This window comes from Embiotoca jacksoni, unplaced genomic scaffold (assembly GCF_022577435.1).
Source record: "Embiotoca jacksoni isolate LCO1_2020_lvr unplaced genomic scaffold, fEmbJac1.0.p SCAF_5, whole genome shotgun sequence".
NCBI classification, from domain to species: Eukaryota; Metazoa; Chordata; class Actinopteri; family Embiotocidae; genus Embiotoca; species Embiotoca jacksoni.
Genome location: NW_027185403.1, coordinates 15,176,306 through 15,197,704, shown reverse-complemented (window position 1 = coordinate 15,197,704; position 21,399 = coordinate 15,176,306). Strand labels below are relative to the sequence as shown.

Sequence of the window (21,399 nt, the reverse complement as noted above, 5' to 3'; positions counted from 1 at the left end):
TGCAAACAAATATTGAACTATCCAGCTGCCAAGAAATGATTTTATAAATTAACTAATACCTTCTTTTGTTCTCCTTTACAAAACTCTGTGGAACTATTTGTCTCTTCATTCTTAAGATTATCAGCAGGAGGGGACATAGATGCATGCTATAGTTGTGTTGTTGATTTTGAGACAAGAGTAACTCGTTATTTTTTTTAATTTTTATGTAGTGGAGTCGATTTGTGTACCATCTGCACTCTGTTATCTTTTGTATCTTCTCACCAGAGGCCGTCTTCAGCTCTTCCTTCAGCTCTCTCTTTTCCTGTCGGAGGGTCACAAGTGCATTTCGTATCCCGTCCCTCTCTCTCTCCAGCTCCTCCTTTTCTCCGAGGTAACGCTTGGCATCCTCCTCTGCTCGCATTTTCCCATACCTTCCATACTGGTTGGCATCTGGGTGGGACCAGAGGTCAAAAGTCAGACGTGCAAGGGTTATGGGAAGAAGACAAACCCTCTCAGTGATCTGTCTGTCTGTCCTTTTTAATGCTGTGCTCTCCAGGTGAGACACATGATGTCACCTCTACAGGTCACATGAAAGTGTAGCACAGTAATTTGACTTTATGTTTAGGATTAAAACAAATAATTTGGGTGAAGAACACTAATATAATGCAGGAATAAAAGCTAAACACACACGGTGCTGCAGAGTTAGAGGTCAGGAGGTGAGACAGCGGATCTAACGTGAATGTCCAATAAATCTCAGGTTACATCCTGAAGCTCTCAGCCCTGCAGATCGCCGACTCTTTGATGTGTCAGAACATGACAGTGAAGGCCACAGTGAGAAAACGGCGTCAGGAAGAGCACTGTACGAGACAAACACACTGATATCGCTTTCCTAAACCCAGGACAGTCATCTCGTCTACTTGTGAAAGAGAGACCGAATGACACGTCAGCGCAAATGGGAGGTAAGAGAAGAGGGATGAGATTATAGATGGTAAGTGAGAAGATGATGAAGAGAAAAGAGGAATGGAAGAAATATTGAGCCAGATGAAAGCTCAAATTTTATGACTGTCAGTGAGCTGGTCCACAAGTAAAAGGAGTGTATGACGAGTGTAAGTTATAACAACACCAGAGCATTGGAATGTATCACTCCTGTGTGAAACACATCTACATGAAGGAGCCATCTGTATTATTACTTCTTTCCCTTCCCAGCAGGCTGTTTTTTTTATATTCTATTCTTGTTATGGTCTCTGGAATTACACAGATCGAAACCAGGGATATAAAGCTGAAAAAACAGGTTGCAATATAAACTTCCATATGGATCAATTTGAGGTCCTCTCTTAAATTAAGACTATATTAATACACTCAGTCGATGACACTTTCTTATATGCAAATACAGACACAACTGACCATGCATTAATTCCTATAAAAGAGCCCTAAAAAAACAAAAAAACAAACAAACCTCAAAATCTATCCCACAAAGTGAGTTTCCACTGTATAAAAGGTTTCAATTAATCTGTCAGTGTAGTTCATGGGGACGTGTTTTACTTTGGAAAACCAGCTAAACACACTTACTTGAATCTGCCTGCTTGAGGCAGACTAATGGCTTGGTCCTGTCGGAGTCGCTGCTTGAGAAACTTGAGCGTCGCTTCCCTTGATTCCCAGACTGCTGCCTGTGGTTCTCCCCTGACTGGGTGGAGTAGAGGGTGGGTGGTAGGGGGGATGACAGATGTGAGAAGATGAGGGCAGAGGAAAAACAAGAAAGGCATAATTTGTATATCAGGCTAGGCACTCTTCAGATTTATTGATTTGAGGCGGCTGAGGTGTGTATGTTTCAGGCTGGAGGTGGTGAGAGGTGGGTCGTGTGTTTAATTGCATGTCAGTGGGGTTAAGAAAAGGGTTTAAAGGCTGTAAAGCTGTATGACCTCTTGCCTTCCTCGTTTTTTCCTTCTTTTATACTTCTCTTCTTCTCCCGTGCTTACACTCTGCACTTTCCTGGCCTACAAAAAGTCGTCATTGATAGCCGTGTAACAAAGCACTGTCTGTTTATTCGGGTTTCTGATATGGGGTGTCACATTCAGACAGAGAAAGTCCTTAACAGCTGCACACACTCACACACAGACACACAACTTCTAATCTGGCAACATCAAAGTCAGGAGTCACACATAAGGTTTAGCTGAACTTGGAACATGCATGTGTGTATCTGAGCATGTGTATCCCACCTGCATGTCCTCACTAGGGACCTCATCATATGTCCTGGAATCTGTGGAGGTGCTGCTGGAGGAAGTGGCCCACCTAGGATCAGAGAGAGAGGAGGAATTAAGTCTGCGTGAGGTCAAAACATCTCCGCTCTGGTCGGTGGCCTTCCCTTGACTTTGTCCAACTAAACCCCCAACTCCCCCATATCGCTGTCTCACTCACAGGAAGGAATGTCGCGCAGCGTCACGAATGTTAGCAATAGTTTCCACATCAACATAGTCGTAATGCAGCGACTCTGGGTCTGTCGCCGAGCCCGTTTCTGCCAAGAGGACACCAAGCCACCGTCCGAGCTCCTCGGAGCTGCTCGCCTGACAAACAAAAAGAGACAGAATGAAGCAGCTTTGAAATGTCATTTTTTAAAATCTGAAAAATCTGAAAATGAAAGTATTGTTAGTTGATTGCTTCTTTTTCCTTTTGGGGGCGGTGGGGCGAGCTTTAACACAAACTGGACATATTGTCAGCACATACTGTAAGTCCAATTTTTACTCTTCTTTTAGTTTTTTGGTCTCCTGACAGACTGAATCAAAACATTAGTCGAAAATCCCCATAGAGCCAATGGGAATTCCATACTCAGGTGATCTGTACGTTTGTCGTTATGAAAGTTTTTTGGATATGACACATACGTGTTGACCCCTCTGATCATATGAAAACATTCAACTCTTAGTGCAGCTTTAAATTAAGCACATGAACAGTGTCTTACCTCCAGAGCTGCCACCTCTGTGCTGTTCCGCAGGATGCGGAAGGCAAAGGGGTGTATGGGTCCGAGCCCTGGATTCACCTCACAGCCGTGGAGAGGAAGGGAAGGCAGGGAGGTGCGAGGGTCTCCTTTGTCTTGGTAGAAGTGCAGGGAGCCTCTGCACATACAACACCACTGTTCCCGCCACACCTGGTTCATCAGCACTGACAGGTAGCCTGCATTGTGAGGAAGAGGAGAAAATTATGTGTATGCAGACTTGGGACAGATGAAAAGTGACAATGAAGCAGGCTCTGACCTTGTCGGGGGTCGCTGTAGGTTGTCCGGGGATCACCGGGCCGAGGGGGCTTCTTCTTGGAGAAGCTGATGATGCGTGTGATCTTACGTCCTGCAGCGAAAGCGCCTCGTTTCACCTTACCTACATCAACATTTCAAGGATCAATCAGGTGCCTTTAGTCCAAATAATTTTTTTTCATGTGAGAACTGCAATTCACCTAAGACAAGAAATAAATGTGATACAGTAAATTGCATTACACAAAGGGCTGGTTAAACCTAAAACGATTCTGCAGTAAAAACTCGTTTTCCAGAGCTTTTATCCATAACTTCTTTTTTTTTTTTATCACGCATATGATACAAACATTGGAATCTTTCCCATCTCTACCCTGCATTCCACATGCACATGAAAGTATGGGAAGTGTCAGACAAATGACAACTTTGCATCCATTGATGCAGACTGTAAAAAAGATGCAGTTAAAAGCAAAACTAAAAAGGAGGAACTTCAGTTAATATTCCTTCATAAAACAGCTGCTATAATGTTTTTACGGCCGTGTCTGTCTCACCGTTCTCTCTGCAATTCTCTCCAGCGGACACACCCACACTGTCTGAATCAGATGTGTTCCTCTCTGCAGACAACCTCTGCGGAAGAAGCAAGCAAACACAGGTTTAGACTTTCAACAGCTGAGCCCAACACTGGCCCTCTTTGTCTGCGGAGTTCAAACTGGAGCCAAGCCTGTCTCCACTTGTCATTGACTGATAAAAAGCTTAATAACTATACTTAAGACAATTCTTCTCATATGTATCTATGTCTGGATTTTGTCATTCTCCCACATGCTGCTTAATAACAATGAATGCATGACATAATGAGACAAACAAACCTGCAGAACAATATCCTCTGCTTTCTTCTCCTTCCAACTCTCTTCAGTGTGTGCTTTATGTGTCAGGGTTTTGCAGTTTATGCTCTGACAGATTAGTAAGCTTTAAAAGAGGATGTGTTGGTTCCAACACTGACTCACCACAATCCCTGTCATTGTAGTCTTAACACCTAATTACTCTAAATAACTCTTCTTTGTTCTGCAGGCCAAATACAGGTATTTCAGTGCACTGCGTTTGAGCCACACAATTGCTTCGGGAAATTGATGGTGACAGCACAACTGCTGCTTACTGCCAACTTTTCCTCACCTCAGCTGGAGAGATAAATTATGACTTGGGGAATAAAAATGACAAGAATGTGTTGACATAAACATCCTTACCTTGTCAAGTTCATTTTTTCTTTGTATGACGGGAGATGCAGATTCTTCGGGTCCTGCGCTCTGACCGCTCACCTCTCGAACAACCTGCGGGGACATTTTACACCCGTCACTCTGGACTGTACTGTAAATTGTCCCACAGACAATCCCACTTCTAGTGAGGATCAATGGCTGTCTCACCAGTTTGTACTCCTGAAGAAAATGCACACACTGTAGCATGTTAAATTTACCGTAAGCCATCTGTGAGCCTGCTCCTTGCTCTGTACGGCCAGCACCAGTGCGTCTCCATTTGGTAACGTGAAGCGAAGCTCATGGTGCTTTCTCTTGCTGTCTTTGGGTATGTAGACTACAGTGCATTGGGGCAGTAGTAGGTCCACGTAGGGGCATGTGTCCTTGGAACTCTTATAGCACTGCAGAAACAAGGAAACATAGGGGTGAAGAAGAGAAACAAAGACATTCAGAGCATCATATAATGATTATGTGAATGTCATACTTCTTACCTGTAGTCTGTTCTCACGTATGACAGTGAGCTGTTTGGCCCACTGTCCAAAGCGTTTTTTTCGCAGCAGGAAGGCACAAATGCGACAGTCTCTGGCAGGAGGCATGGAGCTCTCATCCGAGGGCCACTGGTGAGTGAGTCGGACGCCGGGGCTCCTCTCTTCTTCATCCTCTTCGTAGGACTCATACGAACTGCTCAGAGCATCAGAATCATTGTCTGAGGGAGCAACAACAGAGGAAATAAGGTATGGTTTACCTTTTGTAATAACAAGGCAGTGTTTATCTTGTATCTCTGGAAAATTTGTGGGTATGGGTGTTCTGAGCTCACAGGAGTTCTTGCGGTGCGAGTTTATGCAGGTAGTCGGGTAGTGATTTTCAGCATCTTCATACCCATCTTCAATAGAGTTGGGAGGGCTGGGCCTGACTGGAAATGGAAGAAAAAATATCATAATTTTGCCTCATGTTCCATCAAGCACTTTAATGTAACTTGTACTTTGTAATTATGTTTCAAACAAAGTGCTATATGATTATGTTTATATATAATTTAAGTCCTGAGTAATGAGTAGTTTTTGCAGAATTGACAGGAAGGTCAGTGAGTTCAGCTGAGGTGGGAGCAAACTGACCTCGTGTGATTATGTACTCGGGCATCTTGCCAGGACTGAGGGGCGCTGCTTCCTCGTAGTACTCCTCAGGAGGAAGCGTTGTGGGCAGAGGCGGAGGAGAGTCAGCTGAGTGTGGGGCTGATGAATCTGCACAGCTCTGCTCAGGGAGACACGTAAACACAAACATAAGTCTCAGATTTATACTATAACCAAAGTCAAAGAACTACATAATCAAAGAGAATAAACATCAAAATGATTTCCATGAATTACACACGTGGGCTGTGGGTGGATCCCTAAACCTTTCATCCTTTCAACAGCTTGCAGAGTGATGAGCATGTGAGGATGGGAAAACCCCACAACATGGAACACAATCTCTCAGCTTTTCATCACCTTTTCTCCACGAGTCATGACAAACCGGTGTCTTTTATAAAGTTGAACAGGTACATGCATCAACATACAACCCACACACACCGTGTCATTTCACCTACAGGATTTAAAGCCATTGTTTCATATGTAACTGATTCTTATGAAAAAGGGATCCGTAAGGATTTTACTGTATTCTCCACTTGCCTGTTTTAAAGTGTCAGCCTGTGTTTTCTTATCTTCTTTCAGATCATCTGTAACATCCTTTAGGTCTCCCAGCTCGCAGTCTGTAAAAGACAGAAACACATTCTAACTCACAGTTAGCACACATTGGGAGCATATTTGCATCTTATGTGCACATTTTACATCACCATCTGAATTCAAACGCACCAAATGTCTCAAAGAGAGACTCGACAAAGCTCGTGCCATTTCTGTACACGGATGAGTTCATGTAGATGTAGTCTTGTCCTGACACTGGAGGAGAGGAAGAGGAAAACACAGACATGTATTGTAGCACTTCCAAAGCCTCACATAAAAATTGATGAATAGATTATGATCATTCAGATAAAACCAGGTGTTATGCATGCTGTTATTATTTAAAAAAAAACATAAATCAACATCTATGCACTTTTTAACTTCTAACTGTTTTACAAAATACAACAAAATTATGTGCATTCTGCCTGTTTTTAGGGTGTAAATGTTTTTTGAGTTTAACATTACACACAAATCATGTATAAAAGCAATTTCTAGTGATAATACTTTCTGCAGTTTTACTGAGTCAGTTTGTCTGTCTTTTTCCTCTCTCTGACCTGATGGCTGTATCTGCTGAAGGAGGTTCCACACGGATGTCTTCTTCTCCTGGGTGGAGGAGCTGAGGTTCTCTTGGTCCAGCATCTTCAGCAGCGCGCCTAGCTCACTCACCAGCACCTCCATGGCTGCACAGGGGGGAGGCGAAAGGTCATGGAGGCCACGGGTCCAGTGTATAAGCAGAGAGGGCAAAGGTCAGACTGACACGTCTAAACAAACCCTGGGTGGATGACCAGGAGGTCTATTTCTGCTTTTCTTTCCCTGTGTCCTTCTTTCATTTTCTGTCACTTTGCTTCACAGTTTGTCAAAATCCATCTGCCACCCCATCACAGAGTCTCCCTCCTCTTCACCTCAGTGTAACCAGACTAAACAATGACAAGACGCTTCAATTGCAGGAAACATGTGAAAGCAAATTGCTCATTAACCCAGAAAGTAAGAGGATCTGAAGCTACCAAAAATAATAACACTTACTTCCTGAATAAAGGGAACAAAAACAGTTCAAAAATACTGTTGGCTCAGACAGATGGGCACAAACACTAATTCCAATTAGCTGTCAAATTAATTGTGTTGAAAATACTGTAAAGATGTTGGCAGGAATATGAGATTCTGCCCTGCAGCGCTCTTAAAGGAACAGCTAATGGTATGAGGCAACAAGAGCTCTCACTTTAGAGAGCTCGGATTGAGCCAGAATCGTTTACAGGGAACTGATCTTTATCTAACAGTTGGGACGATTTAAGTCACAAAAACACAAGCTGGATCAGACAGGCTCTCCAGGTATGATTCACATCATATGTTGATCTGAGAGGTGGAACCGGTCCGCTCTGTGCTATGAGAACCAAACGTAAATAAACCGCCTCACTCCCACAGCTGCTGGACGCCCTGAGAAAGGGTTTGCAACCTGCTGCTGATGTATGTATTTTGTTTCCTCCTTTTTTTAATCTTTAAGTGCCACCAAGCAGCCCTTCTCGATGATGTCGACCACATCTTCTGCAATCACGTTTCCTCTTATCACTGCCTCCTAATGCACATCTTTCTACCCCTTTACTCCTACAATCCTCAGCGAAACCTGACAACTGGTTGAGTCACTGCTGGCACACTCGCCCGCCTCTCTCCCACTTCCTACTCGCTCCATCTCTTTCTGGTCTGCCTCCCCCAACCCCTCCATCCCCCCATATCCCCCCACATCCTCCTCTTTCCCCATTTTCACAGTCCAGTCGCCTTAGACCTACTGAGCCGTGCATCTTGCAAGGGTCAGCCACGGGACAGCCGCTGAGCCAGAAAAAGTCTTTGTTCAGTGGGCGGTCATATGGCAACAAGACCTGTTGCACTAACACACACACACACACACACACACACACACACACAGAGACATACACACATGCAACAAAAACCCTAAAACACACAGGCAGGTTTATATGTTGTGTATTTAGTGAGGGTTGTCAACGGTGAAATCTGCTCACCAGAAAAGGCACTCATGTCAACACTGTGTGTGTGTGTGTGTGTGTGTGTGTGTGTGTGTGTGTGTGTGTGTGTGTGTGTGTGTGTGTGTGTGTGTGTGTGTGTGTGTGTGTGTGTGTGTGTGTGTGTGTGTGTGTAGATGCAGGTTTAAAATAATGAGTTCAGGCATCATGTTGGATGTATTACTCTCACACAGCGATCTTGCGATCTTGTATGTAATCACCACTGACAAGTAGAAAGTCCAGATAAGTTGGAAGATGTATCCATTTTTTGTCAGTGATGTATGTTCTACATCTCTGACTGCTCCCACTCCTTTAAGACGGACATACTTTCCTGAGGTGGGTCTTCCTATGGGCTTAACAATGCCCTGCCAAGGCTACAGCCAGGAGAAGAGTTACAGTATGTATGTGTCTGTTTTACCACTTCTTTCCTAGTGTGGTTTCCTTCCATTGTAATTCTCTGAGAAGTGGGCATGAGGAAATAATTCATTCAGGGACCTGGAATGTCACCTCATTAAGATTTGATTCACCCCGGGGAAATAAGGAAGTGGATTTCATGGAAGTAGAGGGGAAACTCATGATAGTGGGATGTCTTTGGCCGGGTGGATGTTGTCTCTCTGCCAGAGGCTCCAGCTGTTTAGATTCTGGCTCTAGCGTACCACTGGGCTTCCCCTAACCGAGCGTAAGACAAAACCTTGTCCACAGCATGACTCACTCACAGCAGAGAGAAGTTGAAATTCACACCAGTCAGCACTAAATCAGATATAACACAGAAATTCAAGGCAGGGCTTTTGAGGAGCTGGCCTGAGCTCACTCATAAAAACTATTTCACTGTTTCATTTGGACGAGTGCTTTCAAAAGCTGATCATCCAATTTGACGATTACAGTGCTGCTCCGCTTGTGCCAAAACAAGCGAAAAAGAATCATTTCGTAAGTGCATAAGACCACCCTAAAGCCTTCATGATCAACACCACACCACTCGTAAGGGTTCTCGCCAATCTAAAACAGCACATGATCCTTTAAATCCATGTTGCACCTGCGTTTGTACCTTTGATGTCCTCTGAAGTCAGATAAACTAGTTTTTGAGTTCAGCACCTGATGGTAAGCTTCCACAGTAATGCTGCATTCAGTAAAAACAGGTTCAATATAGTTTGATTCAAGTGAAATTTAAATATTAGCAGATACAAGAAGGACAAAACACCATAAGCTTTTTAAGTCTTAGGATAAAAAAACACCCAGAAAATAACATTTTTAGACACCAGTAAAGATGGTGCAGGAATGTGTAAAGCCATTCAAAGCGTTGGACACACTCAAACATTAACCATCTCACACTTGCCTGACAATTGTTGTCAAACACCAGACACATTGCTCACCTTGTTAGAAGTGCAAGACTCTGCATAGTGCATTTGCGTGTGAATGTGTACACAATTGTGAAGCAGTTTGTTTAAGACTGCAGTCTCAGGCCTTTAAAAAGCAGCTTACATTTTCAGACTGTAAGGGACAGAGAAAGGAGGGGTTGGGTGGGCAGGAGGGGTGAATAATGTCAGCGAGTTGAGCACCTGTGCTAACATGTCCAACAAACTCTGATCTGAAGAATAATGGAACCTCAATTGGATGCATGTTGTTCTTTGCTACTCCCTCGTCACACTAAAGTGTTCCTTTATGCCAAGTTTACTTTTCTCGCCATGCAACAAGCACGCACGCACGCACACACACACACACACACTGTTTCTCCAACAGTATTTGAATTTTGTCTGTTTATCCTTGTAAATTATCATAATGACTTCAAGGTATGTCAAAAGTGACAAAATTTAGTCATTTGGGAGCAGCTCTGTTTCACAACATTATTGCAGACAGACATTCCAGCTAATCCAACAAGAATGTGCAACCAACAAAGAGTCCTTATTGGCTTAAAAAATGACTATGTTTCTCTATTGTTTCTGGGTGGCAAACAGTTGTTTTCTCAACAACTCAGTATACAATGTCATTCTTGTTAATTCAGCGAGCTCGCACAATGCTTAAAGCATGAAGTAAACATCACCTGATTTCTGCTGTGCTGTGACTGAAGGCAAGATGCCATCAGTACCTTTCCACAGTTTGTTATGTCTCTACTTTCCTCTATCTACAGACTACACTATAAAGAGGTTGTTTCAGCACTTACCCTCAACATCAGTGGATGAGAGCCCCACCATTCTCCAAGGTTAAAGAGGAAACAAACTGGTTCATTCATACAGAAAAGAGATACTGTAGGAGGTAGTCCAGAGTCAAAACCTCCCTGTGTGCTCCGTCCTCTGAACTCTTTGTGGTGAAGGTGAGCTGTACTCTGTTGAATTCACACTCCCTTTACCTCTCCCTTCCTCCATCCGATCCGTTATCTCCCTCCACCTTCCTCTCCCACTCTGTCTCCCCTCCTCTCTTTCCTTTTTGGGGGGTAGAGTACAGGGAGATGGTGGTGCTCCATGTGTGTGAGTTTGTGTGAGTTTGTGTGTGTGTGTGTTGGATTCCCCTTCGCTGTAATCCTTGGGATCATATAGCACCTGGGAAAGGCTTGCTGTGTAAACACACACAGGTCGACTGCACATTCTTTCTTCTTTCACATTCTTTCCCCCAGTTAACATTATTAACATTTAACTAGCTGTACACCAGTGTCTGCCATGTAGAAGATGACAATGAACTCACAGACATACCAGCCACAGTATACTGAATTGTATTACTACTTTACACTAGAGCATCTTCACGACTATTACTTACCTACAAAGATAACAGTAAAAAGTCCCCAGTGAAGCTGCTGCTGCAGGTGGAAATGTCTATTTAGGAACATTTATTTGAAAACATAAAGTAAAATATATACATTTAGCAATTGCTGTGGATTGGAGGTACGGGCAAGTTGAGACCTTTCAGAGTTATACGTGGATGACTTGTTGCCCTGAGGCAGACTCATGTGCCCCGACACGATGCAACACGCTGTCTTCAATCACGCTGGCACTAACGCTACACAAACAACACTCATGCACACACTACACAACCAAGACAATGCAGAAACACAGACATGACACACTGTAGGCTTTTACTATCAGCGGCCTGGTGCTCAAGAATTCATAACAATCACTGTGATGTTGCAAGATCAGAGTTATACTGAGTGGGCAAGATATGAGATCCCATGTTGTTTTGAATCTTGGTATGACACCTAATGAGATTGTTTTGATCTAACCTATTAAATACACTTTAGAGGATGCCTGTTGACTTTCTTGCTAAGAGTTAAAAGAAGATTAATACCACTGTCATATCTGTGCTGTAAGTATGAACATGGCTAGATTAGCTTAGCACAAAGACTGGAAGCAGATGGAAACCTGTAGCCTGACTCGGTCCAATAATATTAAGATCCACCAGCCAGCAGCACGTCTGTTAACTAATTAACAAGTCATGTCATAGCTTTAACCCATACAAAAACCAAAGAAGGAAAACATCAAAATGTTTGGGTATTTTTTCTTTCACAAGCCAATGAAATAGTAGCTGTTTATGGTGTAAAACTAAAATTATTGCCTCATAAAAGAAGTGAAGAAAAATTAAAAGTTAATGGCCTTGCAGACAGGAACTCCAATTAAAATATAATGATAGAAAGGCCAGACCTTCCCTGAGGCACATACTGTATATAGTGCTTCCCAACTTTTCAAAAATGGTCTCAGATACATCCAACTCGGCTTGCTTATGTCCTGACAAACTACTCCTCACTGTGACTAAATGTGAACTCTAACCTCCCCAGTGAAGCTGTGACCCCATACAGGGCCGTGGAGGCCAGAGGAGGGACGAGAAAGCACACTAAACTGTAAAATTGGCATCACTTTGCCTCACATTACAACTGGGTGCAACAGATCTGAGGTGCTCTTGGAAATCTAAAACATTCAGGACAGAAATGTTCAGGTAATTGATAAAACAAAATCATATTAAGTCCACAACACAAACCAAAGGTAGAACCATAAAACGGTAAGTCCAGCGAGACAAAGCTGCTGTGAGAACCTCAAAGGACTCGGACATCTGTGACTCCACAAGAGATCAGTATCTAATGAAAACTGCTGGATTTTTCTTGGAAGTCTCCCCTTCCTTATTGTCTTTGGACATGTTGGATATACAACCTGATCCGACATGAAAGAACGCTGCAGGTCGAAAACATTGAGGTGTCCAGGAACATAGTGTGGGAGTCTGTCTTAGTCAGTTGAAAAATATGAGCCAGTCACTTTTGAACGGTACAGAAAAGCACATTTCTTTTGTGAAAAAGGTAAATCTTATCTCATGAGTCAGAGAAAAGGAGACCGCACGTTACAGTGTTATCTTCATACCATGTGAGGGTTATCTAAATACCATCATCCAACCTGGTCATCCAAGCTGGGACATGCATGTTTAAAGAAAATAGCTGAATCATAACTTTAAGAGACACGGATGAGGAAATAGATATCTCTATTTGTGTTCAAAAACCACAGGATATTTCACACTTCTTTGCACAAATATATGTGTGTAGCTTCCATTCTAACAAAGGTGAGGTAAACCAGATGGCTTTGAGGATTTTAATTGCATTATGAGCTGTGCCAACAACGTCTTCTCTCACCAGCATGTGCCCCATCATGATGAAATCCCCTCCCACTCGACTTCTCAGATTCCAGGCATTTCCCGAGAGTGACGGTTCTCCTCTCCTCTCCCCAGCAAGGAGCATGTCTGGGCATTCACACACTGATATCTCCGGAGCCCACCAGAGGTAAACAATATCGTTAGAAAGATGATACAAATCAGGATGATGACCACAACTATGACCTAATAGTCTTTTTGCTACTATTTGGCATCATTTGTGGGAGGATTTCTGGAGGAGGAACAGATAAAAAAATATGCAGATCAATTGAAACCTGAAGGTGTGGGACTTCTGAACATCTGTTACATTCAGGCCCTTGCCAAACAAGTCCACACAATGCTGGACAAACCTATGACCTCCAGATAAATCTCAGTATTTTTACAGAGTTTTTCAATTTGGTGTCTGGTGAGACATTTAGCAGTCTTGTTGTCATTACTCACAGCTGGTTTAACATCCATTTACAGCACAATGCACGTTTCTTAAAGCTGCTAATTGGACGGGAAAACGGAGCTAATGGGAGAGTAAATGTAGGACCTTCATCCAGTAGAAACATGACAACAAATGCATACTCATAATGTATTTGCCGAATCTGTAAACTTAAAAAGTGATAGTATGTAAGTGTTGCATTTATAGCTTTTTTCCACGGACCCTCTCAAATATTTAACTACATCTTCTCATTAGTTATTATTGCCGGAGCTTTGCCTATTTGTCAAACACACAGAGAGGTCATTGAAGTCGATCTTATTCATTAATTTGGGAGTTCAGGAAATTAGACGAAAATGCCAGGAGAAACAAGACAAGGGGGAAGCACATCGGAAAATGGCCATCATGTGATAGAAACCAAAGCTTGACAAAAACCCAGTACCTACAAACGTGCCATACTGTGTCACATATATAGAAATGTAGCAACAAAAAAAACACCAAAGTGGATATTCAAAGGGTCCTACTAAATCTGATAAGCTAACTCTACTGAAAACCCTCAGAGACTGATTTCAATCTTATGCTCAATACTGCCAACAAAATGCTTTTCCTGTCCTACATTAGTTAATGGGCTGACCAACTGGAAGGGGGTTGCCCCTTATTCCCCCCTATAGAGACCGACTTCCTCCCTCTGCTAATGACATCACGTATCACCTCCGGCCTTCTGTTTCCACTTCCTGTCAGCTGACCCACTCCCACTTTTACTGCACTGTCTCTGGTGACCCCATTCTCATCGCACTGTCTAGATCCTACATCAGATAGAATTGAGCTTGTCTGCTTCATACAGCTGTATTTCACAGACATGACAATATAATGGAGCTCCTATATATGTCTTTATTATAAACGTATATTTAGCAACTGCAGGTTGGCCCTTTGAGAGTCAGAATTCCTTTCTCATGGTTTCAAAGTGTACATTTATTATGCGGGTTGACATACTGTATATACCAAAGGCAAACTACAAATCTGGAGTCGAGCAGCAGGTGAGGCGAGCATGTGGAAAAGATTATTTGCTTTGGGGGAGCTGTAAAGGTATATAAATTAAGGGGAGAGGAGAAATAAAAACATGTTCTCCCCACTGTTTTTATTGCACTTGGGAAGATGCTTCAGGTTATCATAAAATACAGCAAGAATCCCAAACTCCTTTCATTGAATGAATACACTGGAGATCAAAACTGCTTAAACGTGAGGTATTATTGTATCCAGGATGTCGGCTTTTACCGGCTACTAAAACACTGACTTTAAAACTGAAAAATTAAGCTGATTTATCACTTCAAAACACCATCTTACATTTAACAAAAACTTAAAGTATTTGGAGCATGCATTCCACAGCACAATTACTTTCCAGACTTACATCTGAGTTTAAATCTCGTACAGGTAGAAGAAGGCTCAGATTGAATTCTACGCCACTTAAACAGGGTGTGTATTTATCCTGCAGTCAAGGTTTCTAACAAATGTCTGTCTTAACCACGCAGTCTTGCTCCTTCTAATTAGGCCACACTAATGAGCTTGTCCCTGAGAGAGAAGTCTACTCAAAGTAATTTGGCCTCTGAGGGCGGCAGGGACATTTCCATGGTGATGGTGTGGGAGAATTATGGGTGCTTAAGCAGGTGAGTGGGAGTGCCTGTGCACTCCCGCTCACCTGCTTAAGCATTAACTGACTTTTGAAGGCCAAACCATGAAGCACTGGGGCTTTTGATGTTCAAACATGCATGCATGTACACACACACAGGTCTAGGCATGGCTTCAATGTGTTTGAGTAATCTCGGAAGCAGTATTGATAACCAGAGCTGCTATCTCAGAGGCAAGGCTTGTAGAGCACTAAAAAACTAAATTACAGGTCAGGTCAGCAAAGCATTGCTGCTCATTTTCCCGCCTGACGTCCACCATGTTTGTTCAATGGTTTTAGCACTGTTGTAGTATGCGTAAGCCTGAGATAAGATTTCATGTTATCAGCCCAAAAATAGCTAAATTTGCTAGATGAGGGGCAACAAAAACAAAGACGTATGCCAGTGACATTATTTCATTATGTATAGGTTGACATGGCACAAAAAAGACGATAAGGGGAATTTTATACAGCATGATACACTGACACAAAAACTAGCATGTCTGAATGTTCTTTTCATTGTGTTGTCTGGCATAGCAGAAAAAAATATTGACTTCAGATCCATGCCTCCTGTAACCTTTTATTTCCTGTCTATTGATGCAAATCTATTGTCTGATGGAACACACAAATGAACAGTGGGACAATCAGGCAAACCTTACAAGGGATTTCCTGTCTTTCCCCAATGTATTATGGGATAGGCTGATATTCCTAATAATGCAAATATGAAAAAAAGCAGGTAGAAACAAGAGGACAGATGGGTAGAGGTAGTCTGATCATGGAGTAGTAATACTGACCAGGTGTAAACAGTTGCATCTGGGTATTTCTCAAAATGGTGCAAGGTCAGAGATCAAAGGCCACAGAGCTGACCAAGATGTGGGGATGCCCGTCTGCTAAACCTCCGTAGCCTGTCTCTCATTTTCCATTTTTTGGTCTGATTTATTCGGTCTGGGATGGCACAGAGGGCTTGACTCAGCCTGCTGCCAGACAAAGACCCGACAGTGTAGTCAGTATTATTCAGATCCCATATCTGCCCTGAGTCCTATGAGATCACCACAGTGCAATGTCTTCCTCACAGAAAAGTATTCACACACTGAGAAAGATGCCATTTTATAAGTGGAAGCACTGCTTTACTGTAGTTGCACAGACAAGGGAAACATACATAGTGCAGACATGCGCGCGCGCACACACACACACACACACACACACACACACACACACACACACACACACACACACACACACACACACAGTCGCACATTCACACAACGGAATAAAAGAGGCTGCTTTGTCTTCATTTTACATGTTAATAGGATTTTGACAGGAAAGCTGTCTTCAGTTCTTCACCAGATAACTGAGTTGCACTCTGTCTCTTTTTTTTCCTTTTGTCTGAATCTAACATCATGTTTGGTAAAAGTAGTCCTTGAGGAATGTCTTTGTATTGTCTAAGAGCTTTAAATCTATAGTGAGGACCTCGGTAAAAATGAACAAATTGCAAAAAATAAACTCTGACAAGGACTCAACAACACCACTGTTGTATTATACAGTGTTCAAAGGTATCATGAGTCTTCACAACACAACACATTTTTTTTTAATCCCCACTGCACATATGAATATTAAACAATCATTATTAAGTCACTACAAAATGGCTTTTGTAAATATAGTTTCATCCAGTGTTTTTGTTGAACATATGGATCTAAAGGTTGATGCAATTTCAATATTTTTCACTCACAACATGTCGTCAATTTATAAAGCAGATTGAGACCAATAAAGTAAAGAAGACTCAAATAATGAGGAGTAAAAAGAGATGGAAAGTCCACAGTGTTGTAAGTATCATTACAACATAAGGCAAATAAGACAAGCTGACTGTGTCAAAAGACGCTCAGAGAATTGTGTCAGCAGTTTCCAAATTATGCTTTAATAGATGTACGCTCCGGGCCAATCAGTGACAGAACAGTCCTCGGGTCTAATGAGTGCTCTGTCACGATTCTGTTACATCAAAATGTAGAGCAAAAAAGCCATTCAACAGCATCTGCTACCAACTGTTGAAGCTGGAGGCAGAACTCTGATGGTATGGAGGGCTGTTATGGTGAGTCATGACAGTCATTTAAAGAATGAGGGAATTTCACAGTCTGTCCATTGTGTTACCTAATTCAAAGACAATAAATAAGCATAAAACCAGAATTGGATCAAACATCTTTCACAAATGTCCGGAGTCATATCAATGCATTACCAACAAAAATTAAAAACCATAAACTTAACTAGAGTAATAAGTGTCAGTTTTCTTGCTGAAGAACTGTCGCATATTACCCTACATGCACTGCCTTTATCAAATCTCCACTCACAGCAACTAAATCAAAAAGACAGAACATGGAACTAGTTCATGCACAGTAATTGTTATAAAGATATATTGCATGCCTATCTTGTGCTTTTTCAAGTATCAGGTATGTAATCTGCTTGTTTTTCATTTATATCATCAGCCTACAGAATTTTTAAATAACTTCTTGGTAACACATATAGATACTTGTGTTTTTTTGGGAAAAAAAAGATTTAACACCAAAGGCTATTTTCCAGGAATTCGGTTTGAATAGCTGAGTGCATCCATGGTCTCAGTACCATCTGTACAACTTTACTTTTTCCTTAGGGCCAAAAAAGGTGAACTTCTATAACTGTATATTAACATTAATCATGCTAAATTATGGCTGTTGACAAGTAATATATACAAACCCTAACTGATAACAGGTTAGGCAAGTCATATTCTGCCAACTCTCTCCATTAAATTTGAATTTTCCTTTTGAGCATTGCTTGTATCTGCGTGCTTGCACACCTCAGGCACAGTCTCCTTTCACGCTCAGCAGTAGCAGAAGAAAACATGATATTTGTAAGTGTCATATAAACTCAATAGTCTCCTGCTGCAGTATTGAGCAGCATATTTCCATAGAAACCCTATACAAAAACAGCTGTGCAGAGAATGAGCATTGTCCATAAATAAATGCAATGGTGCACGCCCACACGTGCACAATTACCACGCGCAGATACACTGGACACACATGAATCATATAGTGATCTCCTCATCTCAGGGTTGAAGAGGGGAATTCCACTTCTTATAGGGCTGGTCTACAATCATCCATTATTTACAGCTCATGCAAGCAGGGCTCACATATACATATATATATCATACTGCATGTGTTATTATATACTGTCTGATCATCACAGGGTCTGCACAGCTTTTTTATGTCCAAAAACTCTTGATAGGGTCTGATAGAGAAAACAAAACGTGGGACCTTTTGAACCTTAAGTGTATAAATACAAATTATGTTGAAGGGAGATTCTGTCTCTATATACAGAACAGTATGTAGCATCATTGTAAAAATAATGCAGTGCAGATCTCTACTGGAAACAGCTTTACAACAGGGAACAGGCAGCTTTAAAACATCCTGATCACAGTCAGAGAATCCGTTACTAGATCTGTAAAAGAAGATAAACATTGAACTTTATCAGCCATATGATTCATTAAAACAGCCCCCCATAGAGAGAGGGTATGCTTGTATGATTTGCAACAGGATGTGAAACATAGAGACCACACTGAACTAAAAGTTGCCAATAGACTGAAACACATGAAGGCTCCTTGGCCTGTTTGATTGTTCAACTGGAAACAGTGTTGAGATTTCAGTTATAAACCTGACAATAAGACCCAGGTTGTAAATTATTGTAGTTTAAAAGATAATTTAACATTGGAGTAAGGTTGCTTTTGCTACTTGAAAAGGCAGATCACCGAGTATGCAATGAGAAATATGGCATCAGTGCACAGACAGCGAGGTCACTGACCACTGGGCCACATGACGACAGCAGGCAGCATTTCAATTCTGCTCTTTCACCCTGCAAACTTAAACCCACTGAAGTTCCGCTTTAATTCAAACACTACCAATTGAAATCTCTATTGTTTCTCAACAAGTGTGAAGACTCAGCTTTGTGTCATGAAAAAATACATTTCTATTTGAGCTAAAAACACAGCTTCTCCTTTCAGAAATTTCTCAGTGGAATGTTGATCTACATCGCTCTCCAACCATCTCATTAGTAGAATAGGTTTCATTTATGAATCATTTTTGAGTCCTTGTTTTGTCCACCAGTTTTGTCCACATGCTCCAAAAATTGCGGACAATAGCCTTTATTCATCATATATCTACTGGGCTAAATCACTGACAATCCCAGCACTGCAATGCATCTCAGTGGGGACGGCCTCTCCCCTCTCACACCCACCTGATGCTCTGATTTTCAAAGTGTACACTGACACGACTGTGGAAACTAAACTGTCATGACCCTAATGCTCCAGCTGGCTCAGAGAGTGAATATTAAAAGGCTCCCAACATGTAAGCTCCTACCTGCCTCTTAACAAAGTAGCCAAGCCTGATATTTGAACTCACGAAACCCCACAGAGCAACCTGTGATGGTCAAAACAGAAATGAAATAACCTTTGAGATAAGCAAAAACACAAATATTTAATTAAGTCCATCAACAGAAAATGAATTAACAATACTGAAGCTGTGCTAAATGAATATTTCTATATTAACAGCAGGTCAAACCAATGTAAAAGACTGTTTTGGTTTTAGATCAAACAATTTGTTTTGTTTCCTCTCACTGCTCTAACAATTAATGTTTCCAGCCACTGCAGCCAATTGTTTCAAGTGAGCACAGTGGGGCATTTAAGAGCTACAGAGCCAGACAAAAGTTGGGGGATGAACAACAAAACGATACAAAAAGGGGAAGAATTTTGACTTAAACTCATCAGTTGGAAAGAAAACAAAACTCAAAATGAATATGAATGTATTCCCATCCATAAACACCTTTGGTCAATGATCTTTGTTATGTTCGCAGCTTGCTTCAAACCATTGTTCAAACAAAATAAGCAAATGGAAGTAACACCTTGTAATAGGTATCGGTTTTCATTTTCTGACATGTTACCAACTAGGTCGTTAAAATACAGATTAACTGACATTTAAAGTAAACATTACTTCCAAAGTTATTTAAATAAAAGTCCATTAGTAGCAGCCATTTAGGAGACCATCTGAACAATGGGTTGATCCCCGGGATCACAGCATATTTACTCTGGTAAACACAAAGCTCAGTCAGTCAAGCTACATTCTTGTGCATTTGTGTGTGTGCGTCTAAACAGATAGAAGTGGCAGATGAGGATTTCTCCCATCCTGGACAAGACCGACAGACTTCCTTCCCAACATACTTTGGATACACACCAAACACGTTCCTGACACACTGACAAGGTGAGGACGGATGGAAAAGGTCAACTGAGGAGATAGGCAGAGGTAATAAATGTGGCAAAAACACTGGTTTTTGGTGCTGGAAATGAAATAAAGCACCCCATGTGTGGTTGGTGCCATTTCCTTCCAGCTGTAGTCAGTGGAGTAAAAAAAAAAATGCCATTAAGTCGGACATTATAATCACTATCACATGTTTACCTGCCTTGCGGCTGGCAACAACTCTATGAAAAACGCTTGAGATTTTACAGCTCTGAAAGCATGCAGCAATATCAGCTGAAGTGTAGAAACAGATCAAACTAACTTAACATTCATATTTGAAATGCTGCATTGAGTCACACCTTGTGTGATTTAGGCTTCTGATAAAGCCCTGACAGAGAGCTGTTCTGCTTTTTTTGTTGTTATTGCAATGTGGAAAAATGTTTCTGTGCAGGGGGGAAACTGCACCCCTCCCAGAGAAAACACAAGGCTTGAAAACACATTTGTAGTTATTTCAATGACATTACATTTCGACTGTACAGCGCTTTTGGCTGTAATGTCTCCGAGGATCTGTATGAAGACCTGACTGCTGGTGGTGTCCAATATCAAACAAGTATTAGCAGGACCGCCCAAACTGAGAAGATCTCATCTCTCCACATCCAGACAGTTCACTTGACTCAAGATGAGTAAGATTCACTTTCTAGAACAACAATCAGAAGAGTGTGAGTGTCCTGGCTCTCCAAGCAGATGGTGAGGAGACCTAAAACATGAATTATGTTTTTAAAGTGGACTACAATTAGATGTGTAACAAGAGGTCTAATTACATGTTAAAGGGCCTGAATGATAGTACATTCCATAAAAAAAAAAAAAAAAAAAAAAGATAGATCAGAACATGTTCATATACAGCAGTAATCTCATAGTAAAGCACAGAGCGTCCTGCAGCCAGAAGTGTGTGAGGAAGGAAACACACACAGTGGGAGAGGGTGGGCCCACCACTGTTGTGACAGCCACAAGAAATGATCAATTAACACATAAAACAAACATGCGCATCTAAATCTACTCTAACAAACATCACAAAGAGATGTAAACACTCACTTACCAGTCACTCGGTTCTGCAGCAGTGTTTCAGGAGTATTAAAGTAGCTTGTACTTACATGTGGTGCCGTGTGTGTCCATTGCGCTGCTGATGCTGTTCATGTGAGAGGGGTTGAAATTCAGTGCAGGTCCATGAATGAGCGCTTGAAGGCGTGTGGAGCGGAACAGCTAC

General features: G+C 41.8%; 1 protein-coding gene across 2 annotated transcripts in view; it reads right to left on the bottom strand.

Moving 5' to 3' along the window:
• The window catches only part of afap1l1a (actin filament associated protein 1-like 1a), a 24,663-nt gene extending 3,264 nt beyond the window's left edge, over positions 1-21,399 (bottom strand). The window contains exons 1-16 of one of the 2 annotated variants that reach the window (XM_069171380.1): positions 21,287-21,399; positions 6,725-6,850; positions 6,306-6,389; positions 6,123-6,202; positions 5,574-5,709; positions 5,279-5,374; positions 4,953-5,167; positions 4,683-4,862; positions 4,456-4,539; positions 3,766-3,841; positions 3,225-3,344; positions 2,933-3,144; positions 2,395-2,540; positions 2,196-2,268; positions 1,549-1,663; positions 262-429 (exon numbers count right to left, since the gene is read on the bottom strand). In XM_069171380.1, the coding sequence (XP_069027481.1) occupies positions 262-429; positions 1,549-1,663; positions 2,196-2,268; positions 2,395-2,540; positions 2,933-3,144; positions 3,225-3,344; positions 3,766-3,841; positions 4,456-4,539; positions 4,683-4,862; positions 4,953-5,167; positions 5,279-5,374; positions 5,574-5,709; positions 6,123-6,202; positions 6,306-6,389; positions 6,725-6,850; positions 21,287-21,329 (1,954 nt within the window). In that variant the 5' untranslated portion in view covers positions 21,330-21,399. Of the gene's footprint in view, positions 1-261; positions 430-1,548; positions 1,664-2,195; positions 2,269-2,394; positions 2,541-2,932; positions 3,145-3,224; positions 3,345-3,765; positions 3,842-4,455; positions 4,540-4,682; positions 4,863-4,952; positions 5,168-5,278; positions 5,375-5,573; positions 5,710-6,122; positions 6,203-6,305; positions 6,390-6,724; positions 6,851-10,340; positions 10,713-21,286 lie in introns of those variants that run through there. The other variant, XM_069171381.1, reaches the window with a different exon arrangement.